Source organism: Saimiri boliviensis, chromosome 13 (genome assembly GCF_048565385.1).
Source record: "Saimiri boliviensis isolate mSaiBol1 chromosome 13, mSaiBol1.pri, whole genome shotgun sequence".
NCBI lineage: Eukaryota > Metazoa > Chordata > Mammalia > Primates > Cebidae > Saimiri > Saimiri boliviensis.
This window is the reverse complement of record NC_133461.1, coordinates 46,741,923-46,757,126: the sequence shown is the minus strand read 5'-3', so window position 1 is coordinate 46,757,126 and position 15,204 is coordinate 46,741,923. Positions and strand designations below refer to the sequence as shown.

At 38.7% G+C, this 15,204-nt stretch overlaps 1 protein-coding gene across 2 annotated transcripts in view; it reads right to left on the bottom strand.

Annotated features, from left to right (window-relative positions):
• Positions 1–12,769: 12,769 nt before the first annotated feature.
• Positions 12,770–15,204, bottom strand: part of DSC1 (desmocollin 1) — a 29,285-nt gene continuing 26,850 nt past the window's right edge. The window contains exon 16 of one of the 2 annotated variants that reach the window (XM_074383649.1): positions 12,770–15,142. In XM_074383649.1, coding sequence (XP_074239750.1) covers positions 14,945–15,142 — 198 coding nt within the window. In that variant the 3' untranslated portion in view covers positions 12,770–14,944. The remainder of the gene's footprint in view (positions 15,143–15,204) is intronic. The other variant, XM_010335471.3, reaches the window with a different exon arrangement.

The window sequence follows — 15,204 nt, the reverse complement described above, 5'->3', positions numbered from 1 at the left end:
GCCTCTGTGCTGTCTATATGGTTTTTTCCTCTATATTATGGAAGAACCACCCTGTTCATAGCTAAGGTCACCTTCTTCACTTGTGCATTCACTCTCACCTGCTTCCACCTGCTTAGGCACACTGCCTGGCAATTCCACTCCTCCTCTCCTAAATCATGAGTTGAATCCATCTCTGTCTTTCCAGCAGCATGTGAACCAAACCAGCATAAATATCTGCCTTTCTGTATCTCATTTATTCCTCTAGCTAACACACCCCATTCCTCTACCCAGTTTTACAGAAAAAAAAAAATGCTGGGGAAAGCTGCTTTATATGTACTATCCTCAATTATTTTCCTCTCATCTTCTGAACCACTTCCAATCAGGTTTTCACCCCTATCTCTTACCAAAATTGTTCTTACAAAGATGACAGAGACTTTCATATTGTTAAATCTGATGGTCATTTTTCAGCTTTATCTTATTGTCCTAACAAAAGAAAGTTGGTACATCCATCATTAAAACTCACTCTTCATGTGGCTTCTGTTTTTCCTTCTCTACCTTATTTATTCTTTTTTCTCTCCTTAATCTCTTAATATTACAGTTCCCCGGGACTCAGAAGTTGGACCTTTGTTATGTTTTTATCTACATTTACTTTTTGTTGATCTCATTCAGTTTCTGATTTTAAAAACTGTCTCTAGGCTGATGGCCAGAAATTCCAAAATGCTCTCCCAGATTTCTCCCTTGAACTTTCTACTTCCCATAAAAATTCTTAACTTGGATGCCTTGTAGGAATTTCAAAAGTTATGTTTCCAGTTCTGAGTTCCTGATCTTCTTCTCCACCTCAGTATCTTTTTCCCTTTCAATTAATGGCAACTCCATTCTTCATGTTGTTTAGGACAAAATCTCTGCAGATTTCTTTGGCCCCTCTTATATTCTAAATCAAATCTGTCAGTAAATCTTAGCAAATTTACCTTTAAAATATCCCTGGAATCCACCCAGTCCTCACCCTCTCCATCAGTACTATCCTGGTCCAAACCACTGTTTCTCTCACCTGGATTATTCAAAAGAATCCCTCATTGGTCTTTCTGCTGCCAGTACTCCTCACTTGGGTCTATTTTCAAACCAGCAGCCAGACTGTCCTTGTTAATAAATAAGTTGGATCAAGACATTTCTCTACTCAAACACTTCTGGAATTATTCCAAAATAAAAATATTTTTAAACATCTGCCCAGAAGTTTCTCATCTTTTTAGATGAAATCCAAAGTATTTTCAGTGGTCTATGGGACCAGACAATCCATCATGGGTCTCTTCTACAGTCCCATCATGACCCATGCTCCAGTCACCTTGGGCTCTTTGCGGATTGGTGAAGACACTGTCATGCTCCTGCTTGGGCGTTTCATTTCCACGTGAGATGACCTTCCTTCGGATAGCCACGCTGCTTTTTCCCTCACCTTCTTCAGGTTTTGATCCTTATGTCTACTTCTCAGTGAGATCTTCTCTGAGCACCCTCATTGAAATTGCAGACCTCTGATTACTTTTCAAAGCTTTTAGCCAAGAGCCTGGTGACTTTGTTTTGATCCCTTCCCCTGGTAGGTCTTTATTTCCTCCACAGACGGGAAACTCTTTTCTGCTTATCACAGTGATTTGGCTTAGAGTGTCAGCTTCCTACTTCATAAAGCTTTAGAACACAATACATGCCTTGAAGGGAAAACCAGAAGTACACGAAATCCCTCAAGCCCCTGACTTTGCCACTGCAGCCCCACACAATTGCTAAACATTCTGCTACTTTCTCTCTTCCCTAGCCATGGCCTTCCGCTTTGGCTGAGCCTGAATTCTCAGCTTCCAGCCCATGTTCAGTAGCTTCAAATGCTTTTCTTTTCTTTTTTTTTTTTTTTTAAGTAGAAAACTAAATAAAAAGCAGTCCTGCCCTAAAGGAGCTTTTAGTATTTGGGGAAGGATTAAATGGATATTCGGTAATTACAAGGTGGGAGGCATTTGGTATGTCTCTTATTTCCAACTTAGAGACAGAAAGTATCTGCCTGAAACTCTCACAAATACTTCAAGGTCAAAATATCCCAAACTGGCACCATTACTTTTCCATAACAGAAACTGCATTGTAGTTAATGATTTCATGATTCTCCCACTTACTCAGGAAGGGAACTAGGGAGTCATCCTAGACCCTCTCTCTGCCTCCACCTCACAACCCTCAGTCTACAGGTTACTGCTGTCTGCAGTCCCTCACCTCTCATCTGCACCATCTTAATCGGTCTCCCTGCTCTACAAAAGATGCTGCCTCTTCCAACGCTACCTCTAAAATACTGGTTTTCCACCTGTAGTTTTTGGACTCTCACGGTCCTTGTATGTTGACTCATTTTGTTTCTCTTTGCATTATTTTTTGTTTCTGTTTGATTCGAGAGTCCTTTCCTCTACTTCAACTTAAATGCCCCCTTCCACCTTGCTCAGGGTGCTGCCCCCGACTTTCCAATGTAGGAAAAATCACTTGAACCTCTCGTGTGCACACAGTCTTTGCTATGTGCCTCTGTTACTGAAAATAACCAAAGCATTGTCATTCATTAATTGATAAAACTGTCTATTCTAGAGTGCATTAATTTCTTATTCTTCATATGTGCAGAGAATTGCAGAATTCTGGAATGGATACATGGTTAGAGAGTTCACAGATGATATTGTTAGTAACAAAGACAGGGATAACAGGAAAGTGCTAGTTTGTGAGGTAGTTAAATAAATTTATTTTGAAAATACTGAGTTTGATATTTCTGTGGGCAATCCAACTGGAAATAATAAGTAAGCAATATGAGCATGGAATTCGAAAGAGGCATTGGTCTGCACAAGCAAACTTGATTATTATTAGTATGTGGATAGAGCAATTCCAAATGAAAGCAATCCATCTGTTTAACCCATTGATTCTTTTTTAAAACTTTTTATTTTTAGTTGACAAATAATGATTGTATATATTTGTGGGGTGCAATGTGATGTATGATACATGTATGCATTGTGGAACGATCAAACCAGACTAACATATCCATCATCTCAGATAGTTATAAGTTATTCGTAGTGTTAATCTATTAATTATTTTGATTCATTTTGTTTGTTTATTGTATGTAATTAAGGTATACAACGTGATGCTTTGACATACATAAATGATTATTACAGTCAAGTAAATTAACTTATTCATCATTTTCCATAGTTGCTGTGTATGTGTGTGTGTGTGTGTGTGTGTGTAAGAGCACCTAAAACTTACTCTCTTTGCAAAGTTTTAACAATACTATATCATTAACTAAAATCCTTGTGCTGCATACCAGATCTCTAGACTTCTAAATCCCACCTAGCTGCGAATCTGTACCACTTAGTCTCCTTCTTCCCGTTTCCTCCTCCTCCCCAACCTGTAACCACTGCTCTGCTCTCTGTTTCTGTGTGTTTGACTTTTGTTTTAGGTTCCACATGGAAGTGAGCTCCTACACTATTTTTCTGCCTGTGTCTGGCTAATTTCACTTAGCATAATGTACTCTGGGTTCACTAATGTTGCAGCAAATGGCAGTATTTCCTTCTCTTTAAAGGCTGAATGATATTCCACTCTGAGTGTGTATATACACTATGATTAGTTTATCCATTCATTCATCAGTGGCCACTTAGCTTGTTTTCATATCTTGGCTATTGTGAATCATGCTGCAGTGAACGTGGGAGTGCAGTTACCTCTACAAGGTGCTAATTTAATTTCTTTTGTATGTATATCCAGCATAGGAATTGCTGGGTTGCATGGTAGTTCTATTTCTAATTTTTTGGAGAAACATCACACTGTATTCTATAAGAGCTGTACCAATTTACATTCTTAGAGTTTTGAGATTGGGTGGAAGACTGTTGTATTTTCCTTCTCAAAGAAATTTTATCAGCTAATGATCAAAATGAATATTGTAGAAGAATGTGAATATGTGAAATATTTAACACAAATTTATAGGAAACATTTTTTAATGATTAAGTAGCTACAAACATCTTCTTTTATTGTGTTGTGAAAATGAGAAGGTCATTCAAAGGGATGGTATGGTGGTAATCATAGGTTAGATTTGCATTTAAATTTGTATGAAAACCTGGAAGTCTGATCTTGTTTAAGTGTGTCTTGGCCTCAATTTTCTTATTGTTAAATAGAAATAATAGCAGCTAACCTTGGAAGTATGTTATTAATGTTTTTTTTTTGAAACGGAGTCTCACTCTGTTGCCAGGCTGGAGTGTAGAGATGTGATCTCAACTCATTGCAACCTCTGCCCCCCAGGCTTCAGTGATTCTTTCGCCTCAGCCTCCCAAGTAGCTGGGATTACAGGCACCTGCCACCACACTCGGCTTTTTTTTTCTTTGTATTTTTAGTAGAGATGGGATTTCATGATGTTGGCCAAGCTGGTCTCAAATTCTTAAACTTAAGTGATCGACCTTCCTTGGCCTCCCAAAGTGCTGGGATTACAAGCATGAGCCATAGCACCTGGCCTGTTATTAATATTTTAAAAGAGATAACATTTGTGAAAGCACTACTTACTGCTTGCCCATAGTAGGTGCTCAATAAATTTTATTAGCAAGCATTTATTGAGTTCCCTCCATGTGGCATTTACAGCATTTACAGTTCCAGGCACAAAGATCCCCACTCACATGGAACTAATACTCTGATGCAGGGAAGGGTTGGAAACCATAAACAATGAACACAAAAAGAAGCAAATTATATCCCAAATGGTAGCATAATTCATTTTACATTGAAAATGCACATCGTTCATGTAATCACAAACTTCAATGCCCTCAGGGACAGGAAAGTAATCAAAATATACATCAGGTTGATTGAAAAGAGCAGCCCTTTTTTATTATTCTACTTTTCAGAAAAGATAATAATAGTACTGAAAACATGTCTCTTTTTTTCTTCTTAAATCTACCTTCAGAAAACCATTATACAAGTGTCATGATAAAACGGCAATTGACAGCCTTGCTGTCTGTGACATGAATGGCAAGCTGAAGAGGGCACTAAGGAAAGCCTCCTGTCACCTCTAGCTAACTGGTGGCCTTCAAAAATATGGATTCAGTGTCACCAGACTTTTCAGTTTTTCAAGATAAGTCACAAATTTGTATTTGGGATGGAATGTCCTGATTTTAATGTAGCAATGTATTCATAAATTCTTTCCATTGTAAAAGCCATGACCTTCCCCATATCACCCCCACCACTCCCCACTACAAATTTAGGATATATCTGGCCTGGTAATAAGGTTTTAATCTCTGAAGAAAACTAAGGTTTAATTTATGTGACTTTTTGTTTTCGTTTTTGTTTTTGTTTTGAGACAGAGGCTTGCTCTGTCGCTCAGGCTGAAGTGCAGTGGTGCAATCTCAGCTCACTGCAACTACTGCCTCCTGGGTTCAAGTGATTCTCCTGCCTCAGCCTCCCAAGTAGCTGGGATTACAAGTGCCCACCACAATGGCCTGCTGATTTTTGTGTTTTTAGTAGAGACGGGGTTTCATCTTGTTGGCTAGGCTGGTCTCGAGCTCCTAATCTCATGATTCGCCGGTCTCGGCCTCCCAGACTGCTGAGATTACTGGCATGAGCCACACTTGCCTGACCTATGTGATTGTTAAAGTAAGGTTTTGTTCTATTATATTTAATAAAACTTGGCAATTAAAACATGTGTTTCTCCACTCTAAGCACATAGTCTTTAACTACTATATAAGGAATAAATATTTGGCTACAAATAACATAGACCTGGGGCAGGGTAACACCAGTTAGGAATATTTACAGTATTTAGCCTAGATTACCTGACATCATTATTAAATATCTTCCATAGTTTGATTTTGTATAATTTTGTAAAATCAAGGTTATAATACTTCGATTTTGTAATCAAGTTATTGTAACTATGCTGTAACCATGCTGTGTCATAACTATGCTGTAACTCAGCTGTAACACTGCATTTCTCACTCTCCCTTGCAAATAGGAATGGATGAGTTACTCAGCGCTCCCAAAGGTATATACTGGGCAGAAGTTGTTGAGGGGAGTTTCTGGAAGACTGCTCTGAGAATAAGGGTTCCTCCTTTCTCTGATTTTTTTAATATTTTTATTTTATTTTATTTTTCTATTTATTTATTTATTTATTTATTTATTTATTTATTTTTGAGATGGAGTTTCGCTCTTGTTGCCCAGACTGGAATGCAATGGTGTGATCTCGGCTCACTGCAACCTCCGCCTCCCAAGTTCAAGTGATTCTCCTGACTTAGCCTCCTGAGTAAAGCTGGGATTATAGGCACCTGTCACCATGCCCAGCTAATTTTTTGTATTTTTATTAGAGATGGGGTTTCACCATGTTGGCCAGGCTGGTCTTGAACTCCCAACCTCAGGTGATCCACCCCCCTCAGCCTCCCAAAGTCCTGGGATTAAGGTGTGAGTCACCATACCTGGCCTCTTTCTGTTTTAGATACAGATACAATGGTTGGACTTGCATTAGCCATCTTGAGACTATGAAACAATTGGTACAAAAGGTAGTTGGGCAGAGCCGGGTGCGATGGCTCACGCCTGAAATCCCAGCACTTTGGGAGGCCAAGGCAGGCGAATCACAAGGTTAAGAGATTGAAACCATCCTGGCCAACATGGTGAAACCCGGTCTCTACTAAAATACAAAAATTAGCTGGGCGTGGTGGTGCGCGCCTGTAGTCCCAACTACTTGGAAGGTGAGGTAGGAGAATTGCTTGAACCCAGGAGATGGAAGTTGCAGTGAGCTGAGATCATACCATTGCACTCTAGCCTAGTGCCTAGCGACAGAGCAAGACTCAGTCTCAAAATTAATTAATTAATTAATTAATTAAATTTAATTTAAAAAAGATAGTTGGGCAGAAAAAGAGAAGCCTCCTGAGATATTGTTGCCATGAATAAGCCTTAATAACAATCAAAGACTCTGAACTTGTTTAACATTAAATAAAAATGAACTTTTACCTTAAGCCACCCATTTCTGTTATCAGCAGACTAATGCAAGTCCTGGCTGATTCATTGAGATCCCTAAGAACAAACAAGCAAACAAACAAAAAATCAACTTTTTATGTAGCCTACAACATGGAGCAGCAGAATTTCACCTCAGTCAATTTGAATATGGAATCACCATTTTTCATATACAGCAAAACCATAAAATTATCTTTGTTCATACTGAACGCTCTGTGATGTTCTGTTTAAACTCACCTTTACTCATGCTGAAGTCTACTGAAGTAGGCATTCTATACTCTGTTGAAGTAGGCATTAAGACAGTTTTGAATTGTGATGAACATCATTGAATTAATTAATGGGAAAAAAGTTTTATTTATTTTTATTTACCTTTATTTTCATTAGCTGTAAAATGAGAACATACCTCAGGACAGAAGAATACAACCAAATATTAACTCTCTCAGACTTAAAGAATCACATCTACTAGATCATTTTTGTGTAGAAACGTGAAACAAAAGTGATGAAAATGGTGTGCTTAATTTAAAAATGTGTATATTTAGGGAAGGTATTTTATTTAAAAATTTAATTAGTGCAACAATTAAATATTAAATGCCATAATAAACAAAACACCTGTCGAGCACAGTTATAAGGGAGAATACAATGATGAATACAACATTATTTCTACCTCAAAGAACACCATAGTTTGGTTTATAAAATAACAAATTCTTTTTAGAGTTGAAGAATTGGGGTAAATGAGGTTCAATGACTTAACAAAGATCACACAGCAAGTTAACAGAAGAATCCCAGTCTCCTCACTCCTAATAATGGCTTCCTACAAAGTCAGGCTTCTGACTTTAATGTTTTTGATTTTTAGTTGAGATAGGGTCTCATTCTGTCACCCAGGCTGGAGTGCAGTGGTACAATCACAGCTCACTGCTATGCCTGTACCAAGAGCAGTGGTAATTCCTATCCCTACAAGTAAGGGGACCAATGAAATGACCCGCTTATGTCGTGTAGGGGCCACAAGAGGAACAGGGAGGCTTGTGTCCCTGTTGGCAAACTGAATTTTGGGAATAAGCAAACCAGGCTACAAGTGCCTGTCCAGTTGGTAGGAAGGCGGAGGTAAGAAGAACCACAGAGAAAAAACGGTCCTTGGCTTAGAAAGAACTGAAAGTGTAAACTGACAAGATGAGAAAGTGTTCTGAGGGGGCTGGGGCTTTGGACCCAAAAGCCAAGGGAACCAGCAAGGGCTGCGGCTATTAACGTTGTAGCGCGGTTTGGTAGGGTAACTGTGTGGAGGGAGAGCTCTTGTTTTCATGGTGTATGTGGAAGCAGGTGGTATCTATAAATATCCACTCACTTTCATTAACAAGATTTGGTATGAGCAGACAGGCCTAGAGGTCTGGAGGTGAGTCTGAGGAGCAAGGTGCGGGGGTAAATGGAGAGACAGAGTAAGTGCCTATCTAGGCAAAACCTGCTATTGACATTTTTTAAGGCTGCTAGTAATAAGGGAGGGCTTTAGAAAAAAAGCATTTTTGAGGTCAAGAACAGAATAGTGAGTGTGGAAGGGAGTAAGGAAGACAGTAGGCTATAGGGGTTTGGTACAACCAACTGGCTGGGAAGTACTATCTGATTGATGAGGCGGGGGTCTTTGGACTAGTCTGTAGAATTTGTCTGGTTTTTTGGACAGGTAGGAAAGGGGAACTGTAAGGAGAGCTTGTAGGAATTATAAGGCCGTGTTGCAGTAGATGACTGATGACAGGCTTTCGGCCTTTTAAAGCCTGTTGTGGGATGGGGTACGGGCGCCGGGTGAGGTAAGGGTGGTCAGGTTTTAAGGGGATGATGATGGGGGGTGTAAGGGGAGCCATTGAGGGAGGTATGGGTTTGGGGAGGAGGGCGGCAGTGAGGTGTGGCTGTAACCCAGGAATAATTAAGAAGACAGACAATTTTGTTAGGGTATCTCGGCCTAACAGGGGAACTGGACAAGTGCGTATGATTAGGAAAGAATGTGGAAAGGAGTGCTGGCCTAATTGACACCAGACTTGGGGACTTCGAAGAGGCCTGGAGGCCTTGCCGTCAATTCCCACAACAGTGATGGAGGCCAAGGAGACAGGTCATTGAAAAGAAGACAGCGTGGGGCGGGTGGCCCCTGTGTTGATTAAGAAGGGGATTACTTACCTTCCACTGTAAGAGTTACCCCAAAGCTCGGCATCCGTGACAGTCCAGGGGGCCTCTGAGATGTTCAGGCGGCATTAGTCTTCAGCCACCACGCCGAGGAGCCACGACGTGAGTCAGACAGGCCAACTTTCCTTGGGGGCCCGGACAGATGGATCAGGGCTCAGGAGGAACCTGGGCTGTGGGCTTTCCTTGGCCCAGTAGCCCAGTTTTCGGCATCTGAAGCAAGGCTTTCGGGGAGGAGGTCCTGAAGAGAAGGCTGGACTCTGTGGGTTTGGCAGTCTGAAACTTCTGTGAGCTGAAGGAGAGGCTGGGCTCTGTCTTACAGCTGGAGGCAAGCATTTGTAATTCTGAAATTCATTACAGCTTGGCAGCTTCTTCTTGTTTATTAAATATCTTAAAGTTGAGGTTGATTACTTCCTGGTGTGGGGTTTGAGGGCCAGATTCTAGTTTTTGAAGTTTTTCCCTAATATAGGGGGCAGATTGGGTAATGAAGTGCATATTAAGTGTTCTCAGGGGTGAGAGTAGAAGTAAAGGTGACATTTAAGTAAGTCACTCCAGGTGAGACTATAGGACTGGGTTAAGTGTTGGAGGATCTGATAAAAAGGAGCCTAACTGTTGGCCGATTGGGAAAGATTGGATAAAGAGAAAGGAAAGTGTACCCTAACTGTGCCTTTGGCTCCAGCCACCTCTCAAAGGGAGAGTTGTTGGGCAGGGACAGAGGAGGTAGTCACGGGACTAAACTGTAAGTCTGATCGCTTTTGAGGTGGGGAGGTGACAGGAGGGGCATAAGGAGGTGGGTTGTGGGCAGAGGAAGAGGAGGAAGGCTGAGGGGGTGGGTTAGATCCTGGATTAGGGCCTGGTTTGGGCAGCCGGGGAGGAGAAAGGTTGGACGGGTCAATGGACAGGAGGATTTTGGGTCACCAGCAGAGGCAGGAGGGACAGACAAAAGAGAGAGAAGGAGCAGAGATTAGGGAGGTATTGGAGTGTAATAAAAATGCCTGGACTAGGGAATTTGAGACCATTTGCCCATTTTACCAAATAAGTTGTCTAGATCCTACAGCACAAAAAAATCGAAGGTACCATTTTCTGGCCATTTAGAGCCATTGCCCAATTTATATTGTGGCCAACCAGTACTGCAAAAGAAAATAAGATACTTATGTTTTAGTTCACGTAATAGCTGGAGAGGCTTGAGGTTTTTCAGAATGCAGAGTAAGGGACAGGAGGGAGGCGTGGAGGGCGGGAGATTGCCCACAGTTTAAGAAGAGTGGCGGATACAAAGAAAGTGACTGCATGACTAAGCAGCTTAGCAGGCGTCCCAGACTAAACTTTGGTCTGATTCATCACCTGTGAGTGCCAGTGACCGAAGTAGATGTCTCCACAATGATCAGTCTGTCTTTCAAGTTCTGTGACCTACACAGGATTTTTTCCAATCATGATCCTCACGAACAGTCCTGTCTTTCTTGTCTCTGCTGAAAGGAAGAGAAAAATGAAACTGATAGGAGAAGGAAGCTGGCAGGTAGCGAGAAGGGCTAAAGAGAAGGGTTGAGGCAAACTGCTTACCCAATTTGAGGATGGTGAGTGGGTCTGTGGCTGGTCTGATGAACCCACGTCATAGGTAGTTCTCTTCATGGAGGCAGCACAAGGAGAACAGGACCAGGGAGTTTGGTCTCCCGTAGGAGTTCCCTCGTCCTGGGTTTCAGCACCAAATGTTAAAACGTGAGCTGAATGAAGAGACCCCTCCAAACATGCTTCGTGTGAGGAACATGGTTGTTTATTCACCTGGGTGTGGGCAAGCCGAGCCTGAAAAGAGAGTCAGTGGAGGGCAGAGGGATAGAAGAATGGAAAGTTACAGAAGTAACTTTAGGGTGATGTTTTGCAAGCTGGGAGAGGGTCATAGGGTGTGGAGTCATGAGTTTGACCAAGGTCGGTTACCAAGTCCAATGGCCTTATCAGTTGGGGCAGGAATAAGGAACAATAGAGAATGTCTTAAAGTTAAGCAGACACAGGGGTTGATCATTTCTTCCTCTTTTCATGGTCTTCCAGTTACTCTAGATTTTCCAGGAACTCATATGGAGCATCCATGCAGGTCACAGAGGCTAACATGGCGTCCATGGGGCCATATGGTCTAAAAGACCTTACAGCTGAGCCAGCTAGTCCAGGAATTATGCTTCAAGAACCAGTGCCCTTGAGTTTTAGTATAGATCTCAAAGAGGTGGGAAATATCTTGGGTATAGGACAATAGCACATCCCTTTTGCAGGATAGCTACTATGGATGGAAGATCTTTAGAAACTTGGATTTTAAGAGAGATTTTGAACTATGCAAATCTCATTAACCACTCAGTGCCAAATATTCTGTATCTTTTAGGGGAGGCAAAGCCAAGTAAGAAAACCCTTTCATTTCCGCTTTTCATTAGAGGGCTTCTTTTAGTTTTTCTTAAACTTTACCTGGTAGAAAATGACATTAATTTTAGGTAAATTAAAACTTCACATATCTCAAATGAAGCCTTGAGATTTTTTTTAGTATTAATAATCCCATGGTTTAACATTTAAAAGTCTCTAGATACAGACAAATAGAATTCCACAGTTACAGGTATCAACTTGTTGCACACTGACAATCACATTTTTAAAATTTTGAAATCCTATGTATTCTCAGGCAAATGCAGACCACAGGAAAACCACACTTGTCTTTCATTGTTTTTTTTTCTCTGAAGTTAGGGAATAAACAACTGCTAACTCCGTAGATTGCTTTATTAAAGGATATTTTATTTCCATAATCAAAAAATTTACTTTAAGAAGTGAATATCTTAAAATAATAAAAGACTTAGCTTTATAAAATATATATTATAAAGGTACTTCACAAATTTCTTTTAATAATGCTTCGAATACACTTAAATTTGTCTATTTAAAAGTAGTATTTTGGCTTTGGTAGTAAGGATTTGAGGTAATATATATGTGATTTTTATTTTTTATGTAAACATTATTCTTACGAAAAGTTTTGAAAAAGTATGCTAACTTAATTTTATTGGACCCTGTAAAATATGCAAGAATCTATCCATTCTTAGTAATGTTTTCTCCTGCTAGAATTCTTTATTTTCTTTTTTCCTACAAACATAGAAAGACAAATGCAGTGTCTAGTCAAATGCAACGCTCCTTAGGATTTATTAGAAAAGCAAATAAAAGAGAGTAGAAAAATGCAGCAATGTACATTGTTTGTTTCATTACTCTAATTTCATTTAGGTTTTTCAACTTGTACAGAACTTTCCTGACTAGCATACAATGAAAAGGGAGTTAGCTTTTTTGTGATAATGGAAGTATTTGGCTCTAAGACATCTATTTTGAGCATTTTCTCAATAACAGAGCATATGACATTTTGACAGTAAACATATGCATAGATGTCAAGTTTTATGAAATACTTTTAATAAACGCAGGAGAAAGCAGAAGTTCAGTAAGATTAGAAAATGCATAATGAAGCTCACTTATGAAATTACATTGATTTTCACATATGCTGGGTGTTCTCATGAGACTTTTTCACATGAATTATTTGAGATCTGAAACAAGATAAGAAAAATTTAATTGTATATCTTCCTCAATACCAATTTAATTCTAGAAAAGCCATTCGTAACTATTAACTTATTGACAATTAACTGACAATTAAGTTATATAAAATAAATCAATGAAATAAATCTTTTATTAACAAATGAAATTTGTAAGCAGTCTGATAGGGTTTCACACATTTTATCAATCATACAATTAACATTTAATTTTGGGAGTAAACAGAGAATGATTCGAATTGCCTAAGTAAACCAAAAGACAGTCAAAGTTTCTCTCAGATAAACTTCAATGATATTCTGAAAATATTTTACATAGCTAAAACTGTTTAATGCATATTTATTTCCCATACTTTCTAATATTTTTTCTAATGTTTTTAGAGTATCTTCTCTTGCTGACTGAGGTATCTACCTCTGCATATTAATTGTTACATTTTTGAATGTAGGTACAAATTGTTCTTGGAGCAATTACAAATCATTAGCTGAAATTTAACTTACATATGTTTGTTTGTCTTCATGTTTCTTTTATACTTGCTTAATTATAGAAAAGAAAATTTATATCTGAACATAAAAGTACAATTAAAGTTAAGGTTCAGTTAATGATTTTTAATTGCTCCAAGGATATTATATACATACATTCAAGAATATAACTTATTATGATAAATGTCCAAATTTATATTTTAAAATTTTAGAATTTATATTATTATCAGAGCAACCCGTACATCAGAAAACAAAAATTGCATGACCACAGAAATATTTTATAATGGTTATAAAAATTACATATTATGGACACCTTATAAAATAAAATCTGACTTATTAAAATTACTTCTTTCTTCTGATCCCATATTCAATTTCACAAGAAGTGCCTTTAATTTGGAACTGAGAATAAGAAGACTAGTCACAACATTTTTTTTAAAAAAAGCCACTCATTTTTAAAAATAGTTAACTAGTTAATAGATGTGGTTGTGTTTTTTTTTTTTCCTGGATGATAAATTTCCATACCCTTATTGTTTATAGATTTATATCGTTTGCCACAAATGACTACAAAAATACTATTTAAATATTCAGTTTCTTTTTAGATTAATAAAATATGCTATCCTATTAAAATGTTATACCTTCAAAATGATTTATGAATGTGTGTATTCATTTATTCAGCATTCCACAAATCTTTGGTAAGTGTTGCTGTAATAGATTTCAGTTTTGTAACATATATCTTCTAGTCCCTATTTCTGACTGTCTATTTTCTTAAAGTAACTATAAATTTAGACTAAGTCTTAAGTTTTAATACAGATGGTAATTCAACTTTGGACATATTCAAGGTGTTAATCTCTGTATATCAGAGTTGCAGCCTAATGCCATCAGGGCTAGTTGTCCAGATGCTTGGAAATGGCAGGTGACAGCCACAGATATGGCAAGCCTATTTCAAATTCAAGAGTGAATGTTTTTGCCAAGGTATTTATATCTTTTAAATGTTACTAGTAAACCATAATGAGCAAACAAAATATATCTGTGAGTCTAACCCATGGACCTCAGGGTTGCAATTCTTTCACGGAAATCTTCTCATGTAATCTTTATAAAATCTCTGCCCTTCACTTTTGCTGTGAGCTTGTTCTGGTCCTTATCTTTCCAATAAGCCTAGAAGTTGGAGGAACCTCATAACACATCCACATGGGCAGAGGTCTAAGGAATGAGCTCTGAAGGATCCTGAAAAAAAAAAAAAAACAATGCTGGGAGCACTGCTCTGAGGAGTACAATAGTGTAAAAGAGAAATGAGCTTATTCACCAAACTGACGACCGCACTGAAGAATACTTAAAAGTCCTTTTCAAACCACACAGGTGGAGAGAATGTAATTATCTGACACCAAAGCAAATATTTTCTAAGAACATAATTCTTCCCAAGATTCTGAAGAAAATATTTAATTCGTACATCTACAATGCAAATTCATCTTTCACTGGCCTCTGTAGCACCCAGCTCTCCCAAATGCTCTTCCATAGCACAAAAAGTAACATCAGTTTTCAAATACAAGGTGCAAGAAAGTGTACAGTACAGTCCTGAAAGGGGCAATATGCACATGCATATAAAAGAAAATTAGCAAACACAAGCTTGATTTCTAGAGAACATAGACGTTATACCAGACAAGGAGAATTTAGGGAAGTCTCATATTTATAGTACCCTTACCTATACACGATGAAGTTTACCTCCATAAACAAAAAACATTAGCAGATGCTGCTATCATTCTGCATGCAATAAACTCCTACTTATTCAGCTGTGGATGTTATGCTACTAAAAGGCACATTTATTTCTTGACACATGTCTTTGCTAATGTCCTAAATTTGGGTTCCAGGTGATCTAGAAACTCCAGTCCCTCTTCTTCCTGACGATCGCTGCAGCAGCCTACTGAGCCGGCCAGAGAACCTTTGCCTTCATAGTTATACGAACGAACGTAGTCTTCACAATGTTTATGCTCCTCGTCTTGTCCACACAAATACACCTTCTGTATCAAAAAAGAGCACATTTTATTATTTTTTAAAAAACACCTAAATATATTAGCAGAAA